This window comes from Arvicanthis niloticus, chromosome 22 (genome assembly GCF_011762505.2).
Source record: "Arvicanthis niloticus isolate mArvNil1 chromosome 22, mArvNil1.pat.X, whole genome shotgun sequence".
Taxonomy (NCBI): Eukaryota; Metazoa; Chordata; class Mammalia; order Rodentia; family Muridae; genus Arvicanthis; species Arvicanthis niloticus.
Genome location: NC_133429.1, coordinates 17,813,120 through 17,836,064, shown reverse-complemented (window position 1 = coordinate 17,836,064; position 22,945 = coordinate 17,813,120). Strand labels below are relative to the sequence as shown.

Sequence of the window (22,945 nt, the reverse complement as noted above, 5' to 3'; positions counted from 1 at the left end):
GATTGCAGAAGCAAATCGGGGTTGGGCCTGGTTCATTCTTGGATAGGAAAATAAATCTGTTATGCAGAACTGCAAATAAAGGCAAACCAGAGAATCTTCTGCATCTGCAACTCAATGTCCTCTGAATTCCTAAAGCAGGGTTTGGAGAATTATATTAACAATATATTAACACCATAGTATATTATTAAAGACCACAATTCATTTTTCAATGATTCCTTTGGAAAATTTAATTTTTACATTTAAAACTTTTCTGTGTTTACTTCTCAACGGTGAGACCAAAACAAATATTTTATACCTTTCTAAATCAAATTAATTGGCACTGAAGAAAAAAACAAAACCCAGAGGAGAAAAGTGACGTTTTATAGGTCACATAGAATGAAAACAACATATTCTTCTGTTTATTGTTAAATTTTAGAGGAAACGCAGTTGCAGATCAGTTACTTTAACAGTCTAATGTACACAGGATTGTTTGTAAGCCTACCTGATGCTTTGTCTCCACACACAACACAAAGATCAAAAACTTTATTTGGTCCCTGGTCAGGAGAATTTTCTGTTAAGAGCTTTTAAAAGAAGAAAAATGTTATTAGTTGCTACAGCTTCATGCTGTCCAAATGGAAAGAATACAGAATCAGAGTTACTTACTGTGATGTAAATTACTCTAAAAACTAAGAATCCTATTATTATGGGTATGCCAGCGAAGCTAGCCTTCTTTCACACATAGACAAAAAACATGGCTAACACTTGCTCTACCACAATCACAATTCCATTGAAACCCATGAGTGGCCTGGATGACACACATCTTTGACCCTAGTACTGTGAGGCAGGGTGGGGAAGCCAGGTGAATCTTTGTGAATTCAACAAGGCCAGCCTGGTCTGCTTAGTTAATTCCAGTCCAGCCAGGACTACATAGTGAGACTCTTTCTCAAAACCAAACCAAACCACCAAAACCCAACTGGTGGTGACCCCGTGGTTAAGGCCACTTGCTGCTCTTGCAGAGCGGGTTCAGTTCCCAGCACCCACATCAGGAATTCACAACTGATGGGGAAGTTCCAGTTCAGGGATCAATGACTTCTTCTGGCTTCCACAAGCACCTGCGTACATGCTGTGCATACACATATCCTCAGGTATATATACATATGAAATAAATAAATCTTTTTTAAAAAGCTCAACATACAAATACGTGAGTGTTTTGAAATGTAAACTACTCACACACACTGATGTTATTCATATAAAATATGTGTGATTGTTCTAAAAGGTCTAAGAACTTGCATGACATTTGTCTTTGACAGTTCAGAACCCTTCCAGACTAGCATGGAATGACATGGCAAAAAACATATAATAAAGCCAGATGCAGTGATTCACACCTGTCATGCCAGCATGTGGAAGGCTAGGGGGCAAGGGTCGGGAGTTCAAAACAGCCTGGGCTAAGACCCTGTGTCAGACGGATGAGCCCGGCTGCCTCCAAACCCCAAAGTGATAGCATAAAAACATACTTGTGGATTTAAAAAAAAAAAAAAAAAAAGATAGTTGTGGATTTTAAAAGAAAAGATAGTTGTGGATTCTTTCTTTAAAAAGAAAGGGAGTTATACATCAATGCTATCAATGGGAGTGATTATAATTATGCAGTTATGACCGCTACATCAAGACACCACATAATTGGCCATTAGTGAGACTAGGTGAGGTGCTCTTGGGTAAATTACTAAGCCAATTAAGTTATATCAGGAGCGCACCACTAGGTATAGTTATTTGGATGCTGGCAGAGTTCTAGTTTCTTTTTTCAGATTTACTTTTCTATCCATCTTTGTCTCCTCGTGTAAGAGAAGAGACATCTTTTTACCATCATTTACCTGGAGGTGGGGTGCAGACAGATCAGGACTGGTGAAAAACAACTGGTTGATGCCTGCAGCGTCCGGAGTTGCGAGGAAGACTTTCCCTGGGGTGGACCCCTCATGGTTTGCTAGAATGAACTGCTTGCCCTGTGTGCTGTGGTCAAGTGCTGTCACGATCTGGATTTTCTGTCCAGTCTGCTGCTCTGTAACAATCTAACACAAGCATGGCACATTAATAACTGGTTCAACTCTATCAGGTTTGTTTGCTTTGAGACTGGTCTGGCTATGTGGCCAGACCAGCCTTGAACCCATGACCTGCTGCCTCAGCCTCCTGAGTACTTGAGAACAGGAATGTACTACCATGCCTGACTTTTGTTTTCTTTAATGAATCAATTTTAACCTCAAAACAAAGCTAGAAAAGCCAGTTATATACCCTTTAAGTGGCAATCCTACTTCTAATGAAATTCTGCCAGAAGTGAGCATGTGTGAAATGTGCTATGCAACGGCAAGGTTAGTTGATGTCAAAGCGCATTACTGACCACTGGTTCTCAACCTGTGGGTCGCGACCCCTTTGGTGCCCGCAAGGGGAAATGCAAGCGACCCTTCCACAGGGCTCGCCTAAGACCACCGAAAACACAGAATCACCTCACGATTCACGAAAACAAAATTATAGTTACAAAGTAACAGTGAGAATAATTTTATGGTGGGGGGGTCACCACAACAGAGGTACGGTACTAAAGGGTCAAGATGTTAGGAAGGTTGAGAACCACTGGCTTAGACCAACACCAGTTTGTTGTCTGAGGGTCCTTGGATACATCTGTGAAAAAGGGAATGTCTTTGCCCTCAGGGAACTTCCACTTTCAATATTGTAAGTAATCAATATTGTAGGTATCCCAAGTGCTGTGGAACAAAGACAGCTGAAAGATGAGGAGGGAGACTCTTTAAGGAGTGACATATTTTTCTTTTCTGCAGAGACCTAAACGAGCAAAAGGCAGCCAGCAACAGAACCACAGAGCATCCCAGACACAGGAAATAGAGCACGCAAGGATGCTCTGAGGAATCAGGGGATGTTTTATGTATCTGAGGCACAAATCACAGCAAGGGAGCCTTGTGAATGACAGGCAGCAGAGAACAGACTATAGTGGACAACGGGAACCTGAGTGATAGTGGGGCGGATAACCTGGGGCTTCTTAGGACTGGCAAAGCCTCGATTTCCCACCATGCAAAACAGAGGTATACCTTAGGGCAGTGATTCTCAACCTTCCTAATGCCGCGACCCTGTAATACAGTTCCTCATGTTGTGGTGACCCTGACTATAAAATTATTTTCATTGCTATTTCATAACTGTAATTTGCTACTGTTATGAACTGTAATGTAACTATTTGATATGAAGGATATCTGATATGGCGCCCCCAGAGGGGTTGCAGCCCGCACGTTGAGAACCGCTGCCCTAGGGTTTGGAGCAGAGGAGCAGCAGACCTCACTTTGGAAAAAAAGGGTCTTTTACATTTAGTATGAAGACTTGCAATGTTCAAGAGTAAAATTAAGGGACACACAGGAAACATCGTTGAAACTGTCTAAATGTGCTTGCACATACAGACAGCAAGACTTGGCAGAGAACAGGGCACCGCTGTGTTGAGGGTGAAAGGGATGAGACTGGATTAGGTAAATACCTCTCGTGATGTTGTAGTGAGAATTCTGGTTTCTTAAAAGTTCCAGCTGTGGGATATGGGGCTCCTTCACTTTGTCCATAGCTGTTAACTATGACTGTCTCGTGCTCTAGGAGGGGCATGATTTTTGCCAGCTGCAGATAGTTTAATTCTGGGGACTCTGAGGAGGGAATAAATGCCAGAGCCCAGAGAAGGGCTGGAGGCGCTCTGAAGAGTAAAGAGGAAGAAGAGGAAGAGGAGGAAGAAGAGGAAGAAGGGGAAGAGGAGGAAGAGGAGGAGGAGCAGGAGGAGGAGGAGGAGGAGGAAGAGGAGGAGGAGGAGGAGGAAGAAGAGGAAGAGGAGGAAGAGGAGGAAGAGGAGGAAGAGGAGGAAGAGAAGGAGGAGGAGGAGCAGGAGGAGGAGGAGGAGGAGCAGGAGGAGGAGGAGGAGGGAGGGAGGAGGCCGCGGCAGGCAGGAAGGCTGACTGCCCCTCCCCTCTGCTGCCCCTCCCCTCTGCTGCTCCTGGTTGCTGTTGCAACAGTTAGACAAGAAGTTGGAGCTACCCTGAAGACAAAGATTGGACTGGTCCTAAGAAATATGACACCCCTGTAGAGCCTACATCGGGCTATGCCCCCTTCCCCCTCTAACCTTTCTCTCCTCCCTAGTGTTGTGGGGCTAGAAGAGATTAGAGAGGAATAAGGGCTGGAAGAGAGGTAGAGATATAAGAACTCAGTAAGTAGCGTACAAAAGGACACCACCAGGATGTGCTGGTGGTTGGGAGGTTAGTCAAGGGTGGTCACAGAACACTGGGCTGAGCAGTAAGGACAAGAGTGGCCTCTGCTATGATAGGACAGTCGATGCCAGAGTAAACTCATGAAGGAGAACACCCTGTCAACAATGACACTTGATCTTAGCCAAAAGGCCGAGAAGCGGTCAACAATGACAACTTGTATTACAAATCAAGTATTTCCTAAAATAAACCTTATTAAGCTGACTTAATATTTGACCCAACCTTTTTGTTTGTTTGTTTGTTTGTTTGTTGTTTTGTTTTGGTTTTTTGAGACAGGGTTTCTCTGTGTAGTCCTGGCTGTCCTGGAACTCACTTTGTATACCAAGCTGGCCTCGAACTCAGAAATCCCCCTGCCTCTGCCTCCCAAATGCTGGGATTAAAGGCGTGCGCCACCACCGCCCGGCTTGACCCAACTTTTAAATATATTTGTTTCACTATTTTTTTCTACTTTTCTGAAATTATTTTGTGTGCAAAATTTGAAAGTTGGTTCTGAATGGCTAATGAAGTTTTGGGTATTGATTATAGCTGATATCATTTGAACTTTGTTGAACATTACATTGGATTAGGTAAATATTTCTCTTTCTTGCTACTGTTGGATTAGGTAAATACTTCTTCTACCATGTCTGGGTAGTTTTGTTTTTTCATGTTCTCAATTATATTTTTCATAGGTATCTCTACCAATTCCAGGCTCTAACTTCAATAACTTTCAGCATCCTACAGGACTTGGCTTTGAACCACCAGTTCCTTTGTAACAAATGTTATTGTGGGTCTTACTTAGTTAGGGTTTCAATTGTTGTGACAAAACATCGCTACCAAAGCAACTTAGAGAGGAGAGGGTTTGTACAAGTTTATATTTCCACATCACTGTCCATCACGACAGAAGTCAGGGCAGAAAGCGTGCGCAGGGCAGGAACCTGGAGGCAGGAACTGAGGCAGAGGATGCATGCTTACTGGCTTGCTCCTCATGGCTTGCTCAGCCTATCTGCCATCTTACGGCACCCGGACCCTCAGCCTGGGGGGTACCTTCTGCCCACAGTGGGCTGGGCCCTCCCATATCAACCGTCAATCAAGAAACCACAGACTAAGCCGGGCGGTGGTGGCGTACGCCTTTAATCCTAGCACTTAGGAGGCAGAGGCAGACAGATTTCTGAGTTCGAGGCCAGCCTGGTCTACAGAGTGAGTTCCAGGACAGCCAGGGCTACACAGAGAAACCCTGTCTCGAAAAAACCAAAAAAAAAAAAAAAAAAAAAAAAAAAAAAAAAAAAAAAAAAAAAAAAAAAAAACCAAAAAAAAAGGAAGAAAGAAAGAAAGAAAGGAAGGAAGGAAGGAAGGAAGGAAGGAAGGAAGAAACCATAGACTTACCCACAGGCCAAGGCCAGTTTTCTCAACTAAGGCTCCCTCTTCCAAAATGACCCTATCTTAAGTCAAGTTGACATAAAACTAGCCAGCACGCCATGTTTAAGCTGGTGTCTGCTCTATTTCCGATTGTTTCTTTCAACAATACCCATTGTAATTAAAAGTCCAATACTCAGTCAGTTTTTAGAAAAGAGAATTAGGTATATGCATGATCTAGCTGCCACTGGGTTGAAACATTAGATCCATAAAAGGCTATTTATTTACTACAATGTACCAGAATAATCAAAAAGAAATAAACTTGGTCTTCAGTAGAGAATAATTAAGTAAACAATTCTCTACACTCAGTATGTCAGGAGGCAGCTCTCAAATTTGACATTGCTGGGTAAAAGTGCCAAGGAAAAGAACATCCTGACCCTGATTTGACCCCAAGCCAGAGATCAGGGCCAAGGGGTAGGGAGGGGAGCCAAGGTGGGGGGGTGCGGGGAGGAGAAACAAAAAACCATCTCCAAAGCCTGAAATTCCACCAATCCCTGAGCTTCAAGATCAAGCCACAGAATCCCACCAATCAGGCTTTCCCTGAGATCAGACCACCCTGGAAAGCTCCGCTCCCCAAGAAACCGTGTATATAAGCCTGACTCCGTTCAGTTATCAGAAACCGTGTATATAAGCCTGACTCCGTTCAGTTATCTGCTGCCAGAGATGTTCCCTCCCAGTAGGTCTCTTGTGTGAGGTTTGTTGTGGGGTGTGACGTTGTGGTAATCCTTGGCTCCCAGCCGCCAAGGTACTTTTCCCTGCAGAGCTGTAACAACACAGCACCGGGGAAACCTTCCCCTCACCGGATACACAGCAAGATCACATACACAAGGTCTGTGGTAGAGGTGGTCCAGTTCAAAGGAGAGATTGAGCCGAGAAATGCCATTCTCAAGTGGAACTTTACCAAGTTTCTCCTGGGCTAGAACGACTACAGGGTGAAGCTGTACAGTGCTATGGAAGAGCCCCTGGGGATGGAGGACTCGTTTTGCTTTATCTAGACTCAGGAATATGTGCTCTGGCAAAGTGCCCCCTACCCCTGCCCAGGCCTAAGCCTGGGAGCCTTTCATTTGCATTCATGACCGCCTATCTGTAAACCAGTGGGCTGCTAGGACAGATCTCAGGATCTCCTGTACAACTGCTGAAGAAAGTTCCTGGGGCCTGGGGGCCATATTCTGGCTCTACCCTGGCTGTCCTGTGGAAATAAAATGAAGAAACTAGGGTTGACGGGAGGTATAATGACATTCACAAGATAGTTTAAAAAAAAAAACAAACCCTTTATTCATTTAAAAACAATTCATAGACTGATAGGAAATAACATGAATACTAAGTTTATTTCTCCACTAAATATGTAGTCATAAGAGTGGTGGTGGTTTATATTTCTGTCTCTTCGTTTGACCTAGTAGGATATGTTGGTTTTGGTTCAGATTTAAGAAGAGAACCCAGTCTCACATAGATAGTATGGAAAAGAATGGAACAGTTTTAATAGCATTTCGAGCTGTGGAAATTGCCCACTGGCACCACACTAAAACATGACGCGTGGCTTTGTGGAAGTTAGCTGCAGCGTGGAATCCGGAGTTTTGTTATAACGAGTGGAGAACAGAGCGGAGCAGCAGAGCTCTGAAGAAACAGGTAGTTTCTCTCATGAGTCATAAACATTTCTATTGTTTTCCTAAAATGAATTATTCTGTCCACCATTATTTATACCTGGTCTGGGCTGGAACTTGAGATCCTCTTGCCTCTGCTTCCTGAGTTCTGAGATTATAGCCACGTGCCAGGAGCCTGGCAAGTCCGTAAGGTTTTTTTTTTTTTTTTTTAATTTACTAATACCCTAGGGAAGCTTTCATTTATTTTTAATTTCACTACCAGCATTACTATTAACATAAGATTCACTTATGTGAGGTAGCTGAAACTATCTTCATCATTATTATTAGTGTTTCTGTGGTGTGTTGGTTTGTGTATGTGTGCGTGCGTGCGTGCCTGTGTGTGACACTACATGTGTGTACAAGTCACAGGACAATTCTCTAGAGCTGTTTCTTCCTCTTCACCTTTCTGTGGGTTCCAAGGTTCAACCTCATGTCGCAGGTTTGCTTAGCAAGTAAAGTGCCTCTACTTGCTGAGGTAGACCATATCAAAGGTCTGAGCCCAGTCAGTATCAAGGACAGCTGTTGCCGTACAGCCATGCTGTGCTTATTATCAGACTGGAAGCCAATCAGCCTGCGTCAGGCTGCAGATCTGTATTGTGCCTGATTTTTTTTTTTTTATATTTTTAAGTTTCTTACATTTACTCGTGTGTGTGTGTGTGTGTGTGTGTGTGTGTGTGTGTGTGTGTGTGCCTGAGTGCACATATACATACATACACTCCATAGCATGTTTGTGGAGTGGGAGGACACCTTTGAGAGTTGTTTTTTGTTTGTTTTTTTTTCTTTTCACCATATAGGTTCTGGGGACCAAACTCAGTCTGAGTGGCAAGCACCTCTATCTGGATGAGACATCTCCCTGATCCCTGAAACGGGTTTTTCTTAGGCACTATTTTATAGCAGGGCTTATCTCTCTTTCCTACAGTGAATGGAGGCCAGAGAAGGTCACTGAGAAGAGATAGTGTTGTGCTGATAGCTCTCAGGCCTGATGTACCCAATGTTTTGAATCACTTAAAAAAAAAAAAATAAGCATGCCAGCCAGGCGGTGGTGGTGCACATCTTTTATCCCAGCACTCGAGGGCAAAAGCAGGCGGATCTCTGTGAGTTCGATGCTCTACAGATTGAGTTCCAGGACAGCCAGGGCTACACAGCTGTCTTGAAAATCCTGTCCTGAAAATTCAAAAACAAAAACATGACAGACTTGGTCAAAATAGTTCAGATGGAAGAGTCTAAATTAACACTGTCTACATGAGTCATGATGTCAAAAACTTTAGATAAAACCCTAGAAGCAGGCCATGCTGTGGTTACTTTTTGCTAAAAATAGGATCTAAAAATCTGACTGATCTCAGATTTCCTAACCGCCAAATACCATTCTCTGATCAGAGCCCCTCCTACTCCTAACTCTTTATCAGCTTTTCCTTTATCTATTGTTCTAAACTGTTTTTGTAGATGTGTGTTCCACAGTACCAGGTACACTAAAGTCACAGTACTTACCGGATTCTATTGCAATTATTTAACTACTTCCAACCATACAGAAAAGCTATCTGAAAGGTGAGCTATCTTTCACTCTGGTACTTCTGGAACCTAATGAGGAAATTTAACATAAAAAAAAAAAAAAATGAACGTTTGGTAGGTCAGCAGATGAACTGTAAACTACACATACCTCACCCATCTGTTGGTCAATAATTTGATGTGCAATTTCTTCTATGGTCGCCATGATCTAATTGTCAAAATATCTGCCAAAGATGAAAAGAAAAAAAACTTTTTACAATTATATACATAAAATATTTACTGAAGAAACTGTGAGATTATATGCTGCCTAAGATTTTCTTTAACATAATCCAGTACAGGTAGTAGTGTCTGAAAGGGAACTGCCCAGTGGTTTGAAGCCTTCCTCATGCTCTGACCCCTTAATACAGTTCCTATGTCATGATGACCCCCCAACCAGAAAATTATCTTTGTTACTACTTCATAACTGTAATTTTGCTGTTATGAAATGTAATATAAATATCTGATATGCAGGCTATCTGAAACGTGACCCATGTGAAAGGGTCGTTTGCCTCCCAAAAGAGTCACAACCCACAGGTTGAGATCCACTGGACTAGACCAAATAAGATTTGCCATGTACTAGCAATATTGATGGGACATTCTGGGGGATTCAGGTAACTATTCTGCTTTTGTATATTCTGACACATCTGTTTTAAAAAGCAATCCTACCTCTGTAGGATAAAGCTGTTCCTATAAGCCAATGCTGTTATTTGGAAATCCCCTTGCTGCTTCCTGTGACCTATTATTGTTCAGGGAGGTCTGAGGCCCAGAGACAACACAGTCAATTGCCCCTGCTGTTGGGTGCCCATGAGAACCCCTGAGTTGTTATTGCTGAAGACACCGTGCTCTCTGGTCACAGGACATAAAAGAGATCAGGCTGGAAATGACCGGCTTTCAGTGCTAGAAGGTATTTCTCAGGCTGAGGGGGCTGGGGTGGGAGATTGTTACCTATAGTCTTACTTAGCTGTAGACTTTGTGATGGGATATAACTGCCCCAATAAGCAAAATGTCCCCACTGGTACAATAGCAGCAAGTCTTTTATGGGATAACCAACTGCTCTCGGCTAGAATTTAAGGCCTGCTTCACAGGAGGCTACAAATTCATGTTTAGTACTTACTGTAACCATCAACCATCGTAAGAAGCCATGGCTGGACAGGCCACACTATAACAAGATATATAGAGGATCACCAAGATGCTACCCCTAGCCAGGCGGTGGTGGCACACGCCTTTAATCCCAGCACTTGGGAGGCAGAGGCAGGCGGATTTCTGAGTTCGAGGCCAGCCTGTTCTACCAAGTGAGTTCCAGGACAAACCAAGGCTGTACAGAGAAACCCTGTCTCGAAAAACAAAAACAAACAAACAAACAAACAAACAAAAGATGCTACCCCTGAGCAAAGCTGTTTACTGTGTCACCTTCATGTCACTGTGCAGTCTGTCTTTCTTTTTTGTTGTTGTTTTTGTTTTGTTTTGTTTTCGAGACAGGGTTTCTCTGTGTAGCCTTGGCTGTCCTGGAACTCACTCTGTAGACCAGGCTGGCCTCGAACTCAGAAATCCACCTGCCTCTGCCTCCCTCCCAAGAGCTGGGATTAAAGGCGTGCGCCACCACCGCCCAGCGCAGTCTGTCTTGCTAAGTCATCATTCCTCTTCCCTCGTGTCAACACTACTGGAGAGAGTTCCCTAGTAGAATGCTTGCTTACCACACCAGAAGAGGCCCGAGCTCAATTCCCATTGACATAAAAGCAGTGAGCGTCCAAGACAAGAACTCTCCTTCTGAAGTCCAGTCTCTAATGACTTTATTATTCTCACTTGGTGGCATCTGTGCGAGTACTGCAGCCCACCAAGGTTCACACAAGGGTTGCCCCTTTCTTGGCTTTGAGGATGGCCAAATCCTATCTAGTCTTCACGTATCTTGATGTCAAAGCCCAATATGGTTAATCTAATCGCAACTTCACTATTTTTTAAAATTTGTAATTTATTTGTGTATGTCCGTGTGTGGAGGCCAGAAGGGGACATTAGTGTCTGCCACTATCGCTGCCTAGTCCTTTGAAGCAGGCTCTCTCTGGGTTCATGTTTCCTTGGCTAGGCTGGAAGACAGCAAGTCTCAGTCATGCCTGTCTCTGCCTGAAAGCCATCAAAGACTATTTTGCAAAAGATCAAGCATACAGATCTACTATTACCCATCTTCTCGATATTCATCACAGCCTGGCTTTATCTATAGGATCTGGGCTATCACCTGCTAACCATTACATGCTAGCTGGACACACTCCTAATCCCTGCAGTTGCCATGCCTCCCATCCTTGGCAATGGCTTTTCTCTTCACCCTCAGCGTCACACCATCGCTGATCAATGTGTGTGCCCAAGACGGCAGAGAAAATGAGACGAAACGGGCGTTTTTCTTTTTAAAAGTCTTTTTTAAATTATGTATATGTACATAGGTTTGTGCACAGGAATGAAGGTGCCAGAGAAGGTCAGAGGAGGGTGTTGGAGACTTTGGAGATGAAGTTACTGGCAGCATTGAGCTGCCCAGTGTGGGTGCTAGGAAAGTAACTTAGGTCCCATGGGAAAGCAGCCAGTGCTCTAACTGCTGAGCCATTTCTCCAGAGTCCTGTTTTATTTTATTTTGTTAATGTAGGGACCCAAGTGGTCTGGCTTTGAACTTACTAAGGACGGCCATGAGCTCTCACCCTCCTGCCTCTTCCTAAGCACTGGGATTACAGGCAAGTGCCAACATAGTCTACAGACTGTTGATGGCTTAAACTGTCTACCTTCCCAGAAGAGTAATTTGCCACCATACATCAAAAATCTTAAATTGCTTACCCTCTCAGCCCTTGAGGCTGAGTCAGAGTTTCAAGTTCATGGCCGGCCTGTTACAGACTGCTAGAATTCAGAGTTGTAATCCCAACTGTAATAGCTACTAAATGCATAGTTTATTTTATAATACCCTTCAGGCATTTAACCTGAGGCTGCTTCTTCAGAAATAAGACCGCCAACACCATCTCTTTGAGAGGTTAAAGAGTGGATAAGTGAAAATACATGTGTAGCTAATGGTCCCTAACAGGCAGTAAGCATTCCATGTAAGTTAGTGGAATAAACACTATGCTCACCAAGGGAGCAAGAGGACGCGGCAGAACAAGACTATCGACTACTTAGGAAAAGGTCATGCAAGAGACAGCTAAGTTACTCATCGAAGGTCAAGTATTTTTACTAGGTGGAGGCAGAAAACAAAAAGCTTGAGGATTGGGGCTGGAGAGAAAGCTCAGAGGTTAAGAGCTATGGCTGCTTTCCCAGACGACCCGGGCTTGATTCCCAGCATCCACACGGTGGCTCACAATTGGCTGTAACTCCAGTTCCAGGGGATCCAACGCCCTCTTCCAGTCTCTGTAGGCATGAAGCACACACATGGTACACAGGCATACGTGTAGACAATTATATAGCCACATAGATTAAATAAAATTAAAATTCAAGAGCATCAGGGTGCTCCCCTTACCGCTTCAGAGTTATGAATCTTGATCACAAGCGGATGTATAAACACACCCGCTTGGCCCCAGCTCTCCATCCTTTCCACACAAATGGTATAATTAACAACAACAACAACAACAAAAAAAAACCCTCAGTTTATTAAACTATGGATCTCTACCCCATACAAGATCATGCAGTGGTCAACACAGGAGTTGGCACATATCTGGCAACCATAGAAAGGTTTTTAAATGTGTAGTGACCAAAAGTTAATTCAGAATCAAATATCCAGTAAATCCGAGGTGTTACTGACAGCACGGATCCATCCATGTTGTGTGGAACCATGTCACTGAGATTTTCGTGTGATTTTATTTAATGTATGAGTGTTCTGCTGCATATACATCTGCAGGCCAGAAGAGGGCATCAGATCACCTTATCCATGGTTGTGAACCACCATGTGGTTTGCTGAGAACTGAACTCTGGACCTTTGGAAGAGCAGCCAGTGTTCCTAACCACTGAGCCATCTCTCCAGCACCCACTGAGATCTTTTTCTAGAACGCAGAACATGTGCATTTTGTACTGTGCATGCTGTCATACCACAGGACCCCATGGACTCTGCCTGAAACATGTCAGCTCAGACTGCTGGGTGCTAGGAAGTTTCTTTCCCCCATATAAACTTTTCCGGTTTTTACAGAAACATAATGGTTTAATGTACATAGAACCATACTGTAATTATTTGTAATTATAAAGAAAAAATTTCAAATATTTTCCTACCGCCTTTCTTGAGCATCTAATTATCAAATTAGTGCTGAGGTGGATTGAAGGAAAATGGCCCCTATAGGCTTCTATGTTTGAATACTTGGTCCCCAGTTGGTGGAACTGTTTGGAAAGATTAGCAGATGTGATCTTGGAGGAGGAGGTGTGTCTCTGGGGAAGGTTTCAAGTTTTCAAAAGCCCATGCAATTTCCAGGTAGCTCTCACGTGTGTACTCTCTCTGCCTTCTGAGTGACTTCTTAACATGTATACTGCCAGGCACTACCCCAGTAGCACACCTGCCATACTCCCCACCAGGATGGCCATGGACTTTAAAATTGTGAACCCCCAAAATGACATGCTTTCTGTTATAAGCTGCCTTGGTCATGGTTGTCACTGAAATAGAAAAATAGGATGAATACATTACTGGATTGTATAAATTACTGCATGATTTTAAAAACTGCTACTGGGGGGTATGGAGAGATGGCTCAGCAGTTACCAACATGTGCTGTTCTTACAGAAGACCAGGGTTCAGCTCCCAGCACCCACATCAGATAGCTCACCATCTTCTGTAACTCCAGCTCCAGAGATCTGATATCTGGTCTGCATGGGCACCTGCACTTATGTGTACACAACCCCCCAACATATTCATATATGATTAGTATTTTTATTGAAATGAAGTATGTATGTGTATTAGTCTGGGTTCTCTAGCATCACAGAACTTATGGGTGGTCTCTATATAGTAAGGGAATGTGTTGATGACTTACAGTCTGCAGTCCAACTCCCCAACAATGGTCAGCAGCAGCTGTGAATGGAAGTCCAAGGACCTAGCAGTTGCTCAGCCCCACAAGGCAAGCAGGCGAAGAAGAGGAAGTCTTCCTTCTTCCAATGTCCTTATATAGGCCTCCAGCAGAAGGTGTGGCCCAGGTTAAAGGTGTGTACACCTGGATCTGGGACTTTGTTTGTCCCAGATGACCTTGAACTCAGAGATCTCCTTGCCTTAGTCTCCTGGGATTCATAGCCACTATGCCTCAAGATCTCCATGCCAGGATCCAAGTCAGAAACTTGTATCTCCCAGCCTCAAGATCAGGATCACAGGTGAGCCTTCCAATTCTGGACTATAGTTCATTCCAGACAGTCAAGTTGACAACCAGGAATAGCCACTGAAGTATGTATGTATGAATGAATGAATGTGTATAGGTTTTTCAAGACATGGTTTCTCTGTGTAGCCCTGGCTCTTCTGGAATTCCCTTTGTAGATCAGGCTGGCTTTGTAGATCACCTACCTCTGGCCCCACTCCCTGTGGTGGGATTAAAGGCACATGACCATACTGGGCTCATACAAAATATTTTGTTCATACAAAAAATATATGTTTTTCTCCTCTCCCCATGCCTCCTCATCTCCCTACCCATCTGATTTTATATTCTTTCTTCTCTCTCTTTAAAACAAGAAACATATACATAAAAGATGCCCCCCCCCAAAAAAAACCCACAAAAATGGAAATCAAAATAAGAAGCAAAAGGGCAGTAAGACAGAAAGAGAGAGCCCAGGCAACAGGAAAATGCCTGTGTTGGGCGTGGCACCTGCCCCAAGGTGAGACTCTACTGGAGAAGCCCTTTGCTAGTAGGAACTGACTGCAGATAGCATCTTGTGCAAGGGTAGGAATCTGCCCACTCCCTGCTCAGTGCTGGGACCAGTCTGTCTTGAAGCTGTGCAGGCCTTGTGCTTGGTGAGCAGTCTCTAAGAACTATTGTTCTGTCCTTTTCCAGAAGCCGAATGCACAATTACAGCAAGACATTGAACAACATCCCTCAACCATCAAGGCTCCCTGTGCGCTTTATTTTTTTAATTAATTTATTTTGATTTTTAGAGTCACTTTCTCTGTGTAACCCTGACCATCCTGGAACTTGCTTTGTAGACAAGGCTGGCCTCAAACTCAGAGATCTGCCTGCCTTCTGGCTCCCAAATGCTGGGATTAAAGACATATGCCACCACTGCCCAGCTATAAATAGCATTTTAAAAATGTAACCACAAATGTAACTTCATAAAATAAAGCTAGCACTGATGCTAAAGATTATAAGCAATATTCACTTGTATTTTTAGGACAACACTGTTTTTCGGTTATGGATTTTTTTTTTTAAAACAAAATCTCAATCATTTGATTTTTATCAATGAAGGCTCAGGAGCCAGATGCTGGGGTGAAAGCCTGCTAGCTCAGAGAGGCAGAGAAAGCACCCAGCTGACCTCCCTCCTCAGCCGACGTCCCAGAAACAATGACCCTCTCTCAAGCTGTCTCTAAAACCCTTTCAACTGAATGTCCCTCCCTTCTACTTCCTGTGTGCCTCTCTATCTGTCCTCCTGACTCCTTCTAATGCTGGTTTTTTTTTCTTAATAATCCTATGGTCACTTCCTGTCACTTGATTGCTTGCTCCACCTCTTGACCTGTGGTTGAATTTATTTAACCCTGTTCATAACATTCAGGCAGAAAGCTCTTGAACTATAAAGGTATGCATGGGAAGGCTGAGCCACACCTCCACTAAAAACAGGTTTTTCCAGTAACTAACATGAACTCAGGGTTCACAGTGTGATCAAATATCTTCCAGTGGATAACTGTCTAACACTTTCCAGCCAGGTTCTAGAACACCCAAGGTGATAAGAAAAAAATTAAGTCAAATCATCTTTGTAATATAGATTTATTTCTAAAATCATGATGATGGGAAAATAAATTTAAATAAATAAATTAATTAATAAAAACCCCTTGGCTTGATTTTTTTAATGAGACCTTGGCTACAGAGAACATGAAAGTAGCTGAATTGACACTGTAATATAAGTTTGCAACACACTGCAATACACCAAAAGAATATTTCTTAAAAATTCTTAAAACTCTTAAAACTGTCCAACATAAGGTTCTCCCCTTATGTTACCTATTATTATGTTGCCCTTATGAAGTCTAGACAGTCGTTACCATCAGTGAAAAGCATCTACTTGTATCCTACAAAGACTCCCATTTAACTGCAAAACCTGTGCTTGTGGACACATACAGTGGGTATGTGTGTTACCATTAAAATATTAGCAGTGGCTCATGGGGGAGGGGAGTCAATAATCAGGGCCTGCTGAAAGAACCAGGCTAGTGATGGAACTCTTAAGGTTTCTTTATTAAAGGGTGCTCCCTCCAACAGAATTTCCAGAATTAATGCCACCAGGTCCATTGCTTTCTTAGCAGGTTTACGGGAAGTTATTCATCGAGATGCCACAACTAGTATTTCTATTACAGTATAGTCTGTTGCTTTAAGATATGTGTAGGAAGGAAGGAAGCATATTTAAAAAACTGCTTTATTGCCCATAAGCTGGGAAGATATTTATCTTAACATCAGTGGATTTTTTTTTTTTAAACAAATGAAGGTTCACAACTAAAAGGTCTCCTTAAAGAATCTGCATAGATGTTGATGGAGAAATTGTAGGAGACTATATTGGCCTGTGACAAAATTTAAAGTTTGCAGAAACAAATGTCCTTTCACTCAATGAATGATCCATCTGGAGGCACCTGTGGCCAGAAAGTCTCAAGTGAGTTGTGCTTGGCAGGACTGTTCATTAGAAAGCTCTTCTCTTCATTCTGTTTTCCTAGCCTGGCAAACAGACTCCGAGTGCAGAGGTGGCTCTCAAGACACTCAAATTTGAAAGCTACTGAAATTGAAAGACGAAGTTTCTTGGTTGGATACAAATTTGATTTGGTTACGGTTTGTTTGCTTGCTTGCTTCTATAATGATTTGTGGCTCTCAAGACTGTTATTTGTCAGTGTTTGAAATATCCGATGATTTAAACACGTTGCTTCAAGGATGTAACTGAAATATATTTATGTTAAAAGATAAAATTGCAAGTCTTACTAGAAAATAGCTCACATGGAAAACCAGGGTGAAAACTGGTTCTTTGGAGATGTTTACAGTTGAGATGACTTTATAATTGAAAATAACCTCCTTAGGCAGGAAAGATGGCTCAAGGGGTAAGGCCTAAATTTCATTCCTCCACCCATATGGTGGCTCTCTACCCCTGTACCTCCAGTTCCAGAAGATCTGAAACCCTCTTCTGGCCCCCAGGGGCACAGTACCCTTGTGATACACAGATATACATGCAGGCAAAACACACATATACATAAATCATTTTTTTTTTCTGAAAACCTGATGGAGCTTACCCTCCCCCCCCCCAGAAGTCACAAACTCATATTCCCTAACACCCCAATGCTATACCCTAAATGTCAAGGTTTACAAAGCATGCCGTCAGTCCAAGGAATTCCCTTGGTAAACTTTGAGCAGTTTATCACACTGAACACAAACCATGCTTCTGCAGCATACACCATCTCCTACCAGACTTGTTCTACCTGACTTCTGAGACCCAGCTCGAATTCCATCCTACCCACTATTTCTGAACGACCCACTGTATACTGTGTACAGGAAGAGTTAGCTGGGATTTAAGGACAAACTTCTATTATTTCTATTAATTCTTAAAACCTACAAACAGAGGCCCATTTTTCTAGGCTTGGTTTTTAAAAAGTTGGTGTGTGTGTGTGTGTGTTGTGTGTATGAGTGCACGCGCACACACAACACACACACACACAGAGGATGTTATAGTACTACTTATTGTATGATGTTTGTCTTTGCTATCACTGGGATAGGAATGACACACTTCACCACACCCACAGTAGAGAGTTAGGCTTTGTTGCCTTGTATCTGTCCCTGTCAAAACCTTTCAACAGAAAGCGTTACACAGAATGATGAAATCGGATACATTTATCTTCGACATATGTTTGTTTGTAATGGATACAAGTATCAAGTATCTTCTTTAATGACAGTGGAAACAACATTAAAACAGCTTTTGAAACTAGAGTTAGGAGGCTGCAAGGGCAGAAACTCTAACCCGGAAACAGGAATTTTGGTTACTGCCACTTGATGACTATAGGCCTCTGGAACGACTGTAACTGGAAAAATTACATTGTATCCAAAGGTTCAAGATGCACACCGAAAGGTTACTGGACATATTGATACAAAGGACACAGTACCTTTCCTTTATCCTCTATATGACTTCTGGGGTTTGGATACATGGTTTCCAAGCCAATCTCGCCAAGAACTCCAGGTGACCTTTGCTGCTTTAGCCTCCTGAGTACTGGGATTATAGGCATGCGTCACCAGCCTGGCTCCTTCCTATAGGTCATCCTGCCTCAGTTCTTTCTCAGTATTAAATGGTCCACAATAAACTCCCACTGTTTTCACCTTCCTCGAATCTTCTCTAATGTACTTGAATTTCTGTCCCCCAAACTCCAACTCCCAAGACATGCTCCCCAAACGACTTTCTTTTTCATCTTTGTTGTTTGATTAGAACAGATCAATAACCTCTTTCCAAATTTACCAAAGTGGACACATAAAGTTTAAAAACAATTACCCAACCGGGTAAACAAGCAGACACTGTTTTTAAAAACAAAGAAAAAACCCTTCCCTCGAAGTCTAAGACATACTAACAACTTCCAAGTGGTGGAAAAAGCCCTAAAACGATTTAACTTCAAGTCTATTTTGTTTGTCCTTTCCAGCTTAGGCTGACCTGCTTAGCTCAGGGGTAGGGGACAACCTGGCAACATCTGGACCATCTGGAGACGTTATCTGCAGAAACTGGAGGCAGGGCTCCTAACAAAAGAGCTACTGGAAGCTTTGATTGTGTCCAGTGCACGAGATAGCCCTAGGCCACCTTCCCTCAAAGATACAGCCGCAGCGGGTGGATGCAGGTCCTCTCCCTGCAAGCTTAATCTTGAGCGGGCGAAGGTGTCATCCCGTAGCCCCGGGGTCCACGGCCCCTCCGGTCCCGCGCCCCGCAGCTCCCAGCCCTGCACCCACCACGCGCAGAGCCCCGGGGCGGGGGAAGCGGCGCCAAGACGGAAGCGTTCCCTGTGGGTGAAAGGTCACCGTCCCCGTCCCCGCCCGGCCTCCCACGGCTTTGGGCAGTCCGCTACCGCCCGGCACTCGGGTAACCGGGAGCTGGGACACTCGGGGACACGAGCGCTCGGGCCGCGATTCTCGGCCGTTGGGCCGCCAGGCACCCGACTTACCCCTCCCGCCGCGGCGGCCGCTGGGCTGGAGAGAGCAGAGGCGAGGGGACCCGAGGCCAAGGGGACAAGGGGCGCTTTCTGAGTTTGTGTATTTGGGGGTGGGGGTCAGAGTTCGTGACCCCACCCTCGGCTTGGCGGTGCGCGGTGCTCTTGGCGCCTGCGCGTTAGCGCAGTGGAGAAGCGGCCGGCCGTGGTGACGTTCCCTGGGCGAAGCCGAGGGCCCCGGAGTCCAGCGGCGGTTCTGGAAGTCGATTGCCCCCTGCAGGTGTGGAGGGAGACCGCCACCACCGCCGCTGCGTGTCCACCCGATGCCCTGTGAGGATAGCGTCAAGTTCTTCCAATAACTGCAACTCTGGTGCCAGGCTTCCGCGGGCACGTGCACCCAAGTGCACATAACCCAAACACGCGTAATTAGAAATCAAGGACAACCGAGGGCTGGAGAGATGGCTCAATGGTTAAGAGTACTTGTGGCTCCTCCAGAGAACTCCTCGGTTTGATTCCCAGCACCTACATGGGCTGTGGTCATCTTCTGAAACTTCAGTTCTGTTGGATTTGGTGCCCTCTTCTGGTCCACAAACATGTGCAGGCCGAACACCCTATACTAAAAGTAAAACTCGGAAGGGAGGAAGGGAAGGAGGGAGGGAGGGAGGGAGGGAGGGAGGGAGGGAGGGAGGGAGGAAGGAAGGAAGGAAGGAAGGAAGGAAGGAAGGAAGGAAGGAAGGAAGGACGGACGAGTCTTTTGAAATTGGACCTATTGGAACCCAGCCTGGTCTTTTAACTCGTGACCCTCCTGCCTCCCTCTCTAGTGCTACAGGATTTATTTATTTTTAAAATTCATTTGCATGGGTGTTTTACCTGCATCTATGCCTGGTGCACCACAGGTGTGGCTGGTCCAGACGGAGGCCATCAGATCCTCTGGATTTGAAGTTACAGATGGTTTGGGCCACGTGGGAGCTCGGAATTGAACCTGGGTCCTCTACAAGGGCAGCCAATGCTCTTTAACAGCTGAGCCATCTCTCTTGCCCCTTAAAGGAGGTTTTGACTTGAGAAATAATAAACAATCTAATTGGTCTGGGATAGATGTCTTTAATGTCTAGAAAACTGGACTGTTGTGGGCACTCTGTTACATTAGTTCACCAGTGCTAAGGAGTCTGTGTAGGGTAACAGGGCCCAGGAAAGAACACACTGACCCTGACCCTGACTTGACCCAAGCCCAAGACCTTGTCCCAGAGTCTGATCACAGAATCCCACCAGTCCTCCACGTGTGACACATAATCCTCTAATCACAGGCTACCCTGGCAAACTCCACACACACACCCCCCCCAAGAAACCCTATATAAAGCCCATTTTCTGCTCAGTTCCCTGAAGCTTCTTGAAGAGGCAGCCATCCTCCTGGGGTTTTCCCTCCCAATAAATCTCCCGTGGATGTGACTTTGTGTATTCCTTGGCTCTCTCATGGTTGCTAGGCTACCTTTTCCAGAAGAGCTGTCACATGATTTGGGGAACCTTCCCCTTGCCTGAGCAGAGCTATAACACAGTCTGCCTAGAACTCAATCACATAGAACTTCCCAGCAATATGAGAACAGGCTGAGGCAAAATCGTGTCAAATTTTATCTGGGTATCTTTAGCGACAAGAACACAACCACTACTGTGTACCTTATGTTCCAAAGGGCTGCAGTTTGTCCATTTTGCTAGACAATCTGTCCCCAGAGAGTTAACAGTACCTGCTGGTCAATAAGGATCTGCAAAACCAAAGGTCACTAGTGGAACATCACATTCTGACAGTGGTCACCTGTTGTAGGAAACTCTGGTCTGCACTTTAAGGCACTCTGTGATTCAGACTTCGAGATGATCTGGAAATCTCCTTTGCATCAAGATAAACACTGTAGAAAAGCAGCCAGATTCAGGGCAGAAACCTAAGTTGTGGGGCAGGGAAACCCAAACTTTCTTTTGCTATAATTGTCCCTTATGGTCCCACTGTCTCATGCCTATAATTTAGCACTTGGGAAGAAAGGCTGGAAAGACAGGAGCTTGGTCAGTTCGAAGCTAGCCTGGGCTGCACCTCTAAGAAAATATTGTCATTTCTCTTTGGAATTAAGTATTTAGACATAGAAAAAGGACTTGCAACAAACTGCCCTAGCAATTGGACCGCTTCATGCTTAGTCCTCGGAAAGTCTACCTCTAACCTTTTAGCACTGCTTGGTTTGCCCCACGATGCAGCCTTTTCCAATAACCTCAAGCTGGTCCCAAAGGTGAACACGATGAAAGCACACCAGATTCTAGGGAAAAGGGTCCTCGAAATGTTTTCCTTCTTCTCGGTTCTTGATACACATGCCCAAAGGGATGCTGTGGTTACCATGGTTACCACTCAACTCCAGTTCATGAACTTAAGTCACAAGAAGTTGACTTATTAAGAACTTGGACACAGTAGCTCATACTTGAAATGCTAGTACTTGACAGGCCAAGGCAGGAAGATTGTTATGAATATTTGGCAATACCCTGTCTCAAAAGTAACTGTATGAATAAATGATTCTTGGAGTCACTCTTGGTCACACTCTAGAATAAGGGGCCAGTGATGTGCATCTTAAAGGTATGGCTTAGAAGACTGTGTCAAAGTGCGGATTGGAGGCACACACCTATGATCCCAGTTACTATGGAGGCTGGTGTGGAGTCTGCACACAAAGGCCACCTTGGACTACACGGTATCAAAGAATGAGTACGAACCAAAACCTCTAATAAAGGACTTCACACCAGCAGAAGATATTTTATTTTGCATTATTGTGCATTTATTTTGTATGAATTATAATACATATTAACATTATTTACAATGCTATTTTTATTTATAAACGATCTTATGAACAGTAAGATACAAACCATTATCACTTTCTGTAAAAAAAAATGTATTTTGAGAAAAACATTAAAAGTGATTAATTTCTTTTCTGAAATTGGTTCTTACATGCAGCAAATAACTCCATGAAAAAAACTAGTTTTTCCATAGAATAAACTAGTATTTTGATATTTAGTCTTTTAAAAGCTCCTACCATCTTTAACTTCTTTTCCTAGCAGGCAAATTCTTGCCAGAACCATTGCTGTCTTAGCTGTGTGGTAAAGAAACCTGTTTCCTTTCTTAAAATCCTTCCCCAGTGGTAACTAACTTTTCCTAGAAGGGAAAACACTACAGATTTTCATTTAGAAAATAACATCAAAAATGGCATATGCTCCAGGCTATGTGTACCGAAGAGGCTTTTTAGGGACCCACAGAAGAGATTTAACTCAGCAAGTAAACATTTATTTACTGCATGTAAGACATTCTTGTTGGATGTGGGCCACCTCCACTGAACAAGAAAAAGTGTTTTCAAGAAGAGAATGCAGTAACAGTGATCAGAGTGTTTATGAGCTGACGATTACAGGAACCCAGGAAAGAGAGCACAAGAAGTCTAAAGGACAGGAGACATCACTGGGAAGTGTCATATAAGAAGGGGCAGAGCTGGGCTGACTGACTGAGGACAAAGGAAATGGTATGAACAGAGAAAGGCCGAAGCAGGCCAAACCACTGGGAATGCCACTGAAGTTCAGAGAAATAGGAATTAAATCAGAATTCTGCAGTACACAGATGAGGGGTTGAAATCAGGAGTAAAAACAAAACAAAACAAAACAACAACAAAAACGGTTGTTTTCCTAGATAAGGGCTTGAACCCAGGGCATCCTACATAGCAGGCAAGTGTGTACCACTGTGGCTCAGAGGGAAAGCTATAGCATCCACAAGAGGACGTAACAGCAAAAGAATGACAAGAGAGACTCAG

At 43.9% G+C, this 22,945-nt stretch overlaps 1 protein-coding gene across 3 annotated transcripts in view; it reads right to left on the bottom strand.

Moving 5' to 3' along the window:
* Nr2c1 (nuclear receptor subfamily 2 group C member 1) overlaps positions 1 to 19,497 on the bottom strand; it is a 54,786-nt gene extending 35,289 nt beyond the window's left edge. The window contains exons 1-4 of one of the 3 annotated variants that reach the window (XM_076920027.1): positions 19,143 to 19,497; positions 8,958 to 9,030; positions 1,848 to 2,042; positions 482 to 560 (exon numbers count right to left, since the gene is read on the bottom strand). In XM_076920027.1, coding sequence (XP_076776142.1) covers positions 482 to 560; positions 1,848 to 2,042; positions 8,958 to 9,011 — 328 coding nt within the window. In that variant the 5' untranslated portion in view covers positions 9,012 to 9,030; positions 19,143 to 19,497. Of the gene's footprint in view, positions 1 to 481; positions 561 to 1,847; positions 2,043 to 8,957; positions 9,031 to 18,104; positions 18,895 to 19,142 lie in introns of those variants that run through there. The other 2 variants (XM_076920025.1, XM_076920026.1) reach the window with 2 other exon arrangements.
* Positions 19,498 to 22,945: the final 3,448 nt, after the last annotated feature.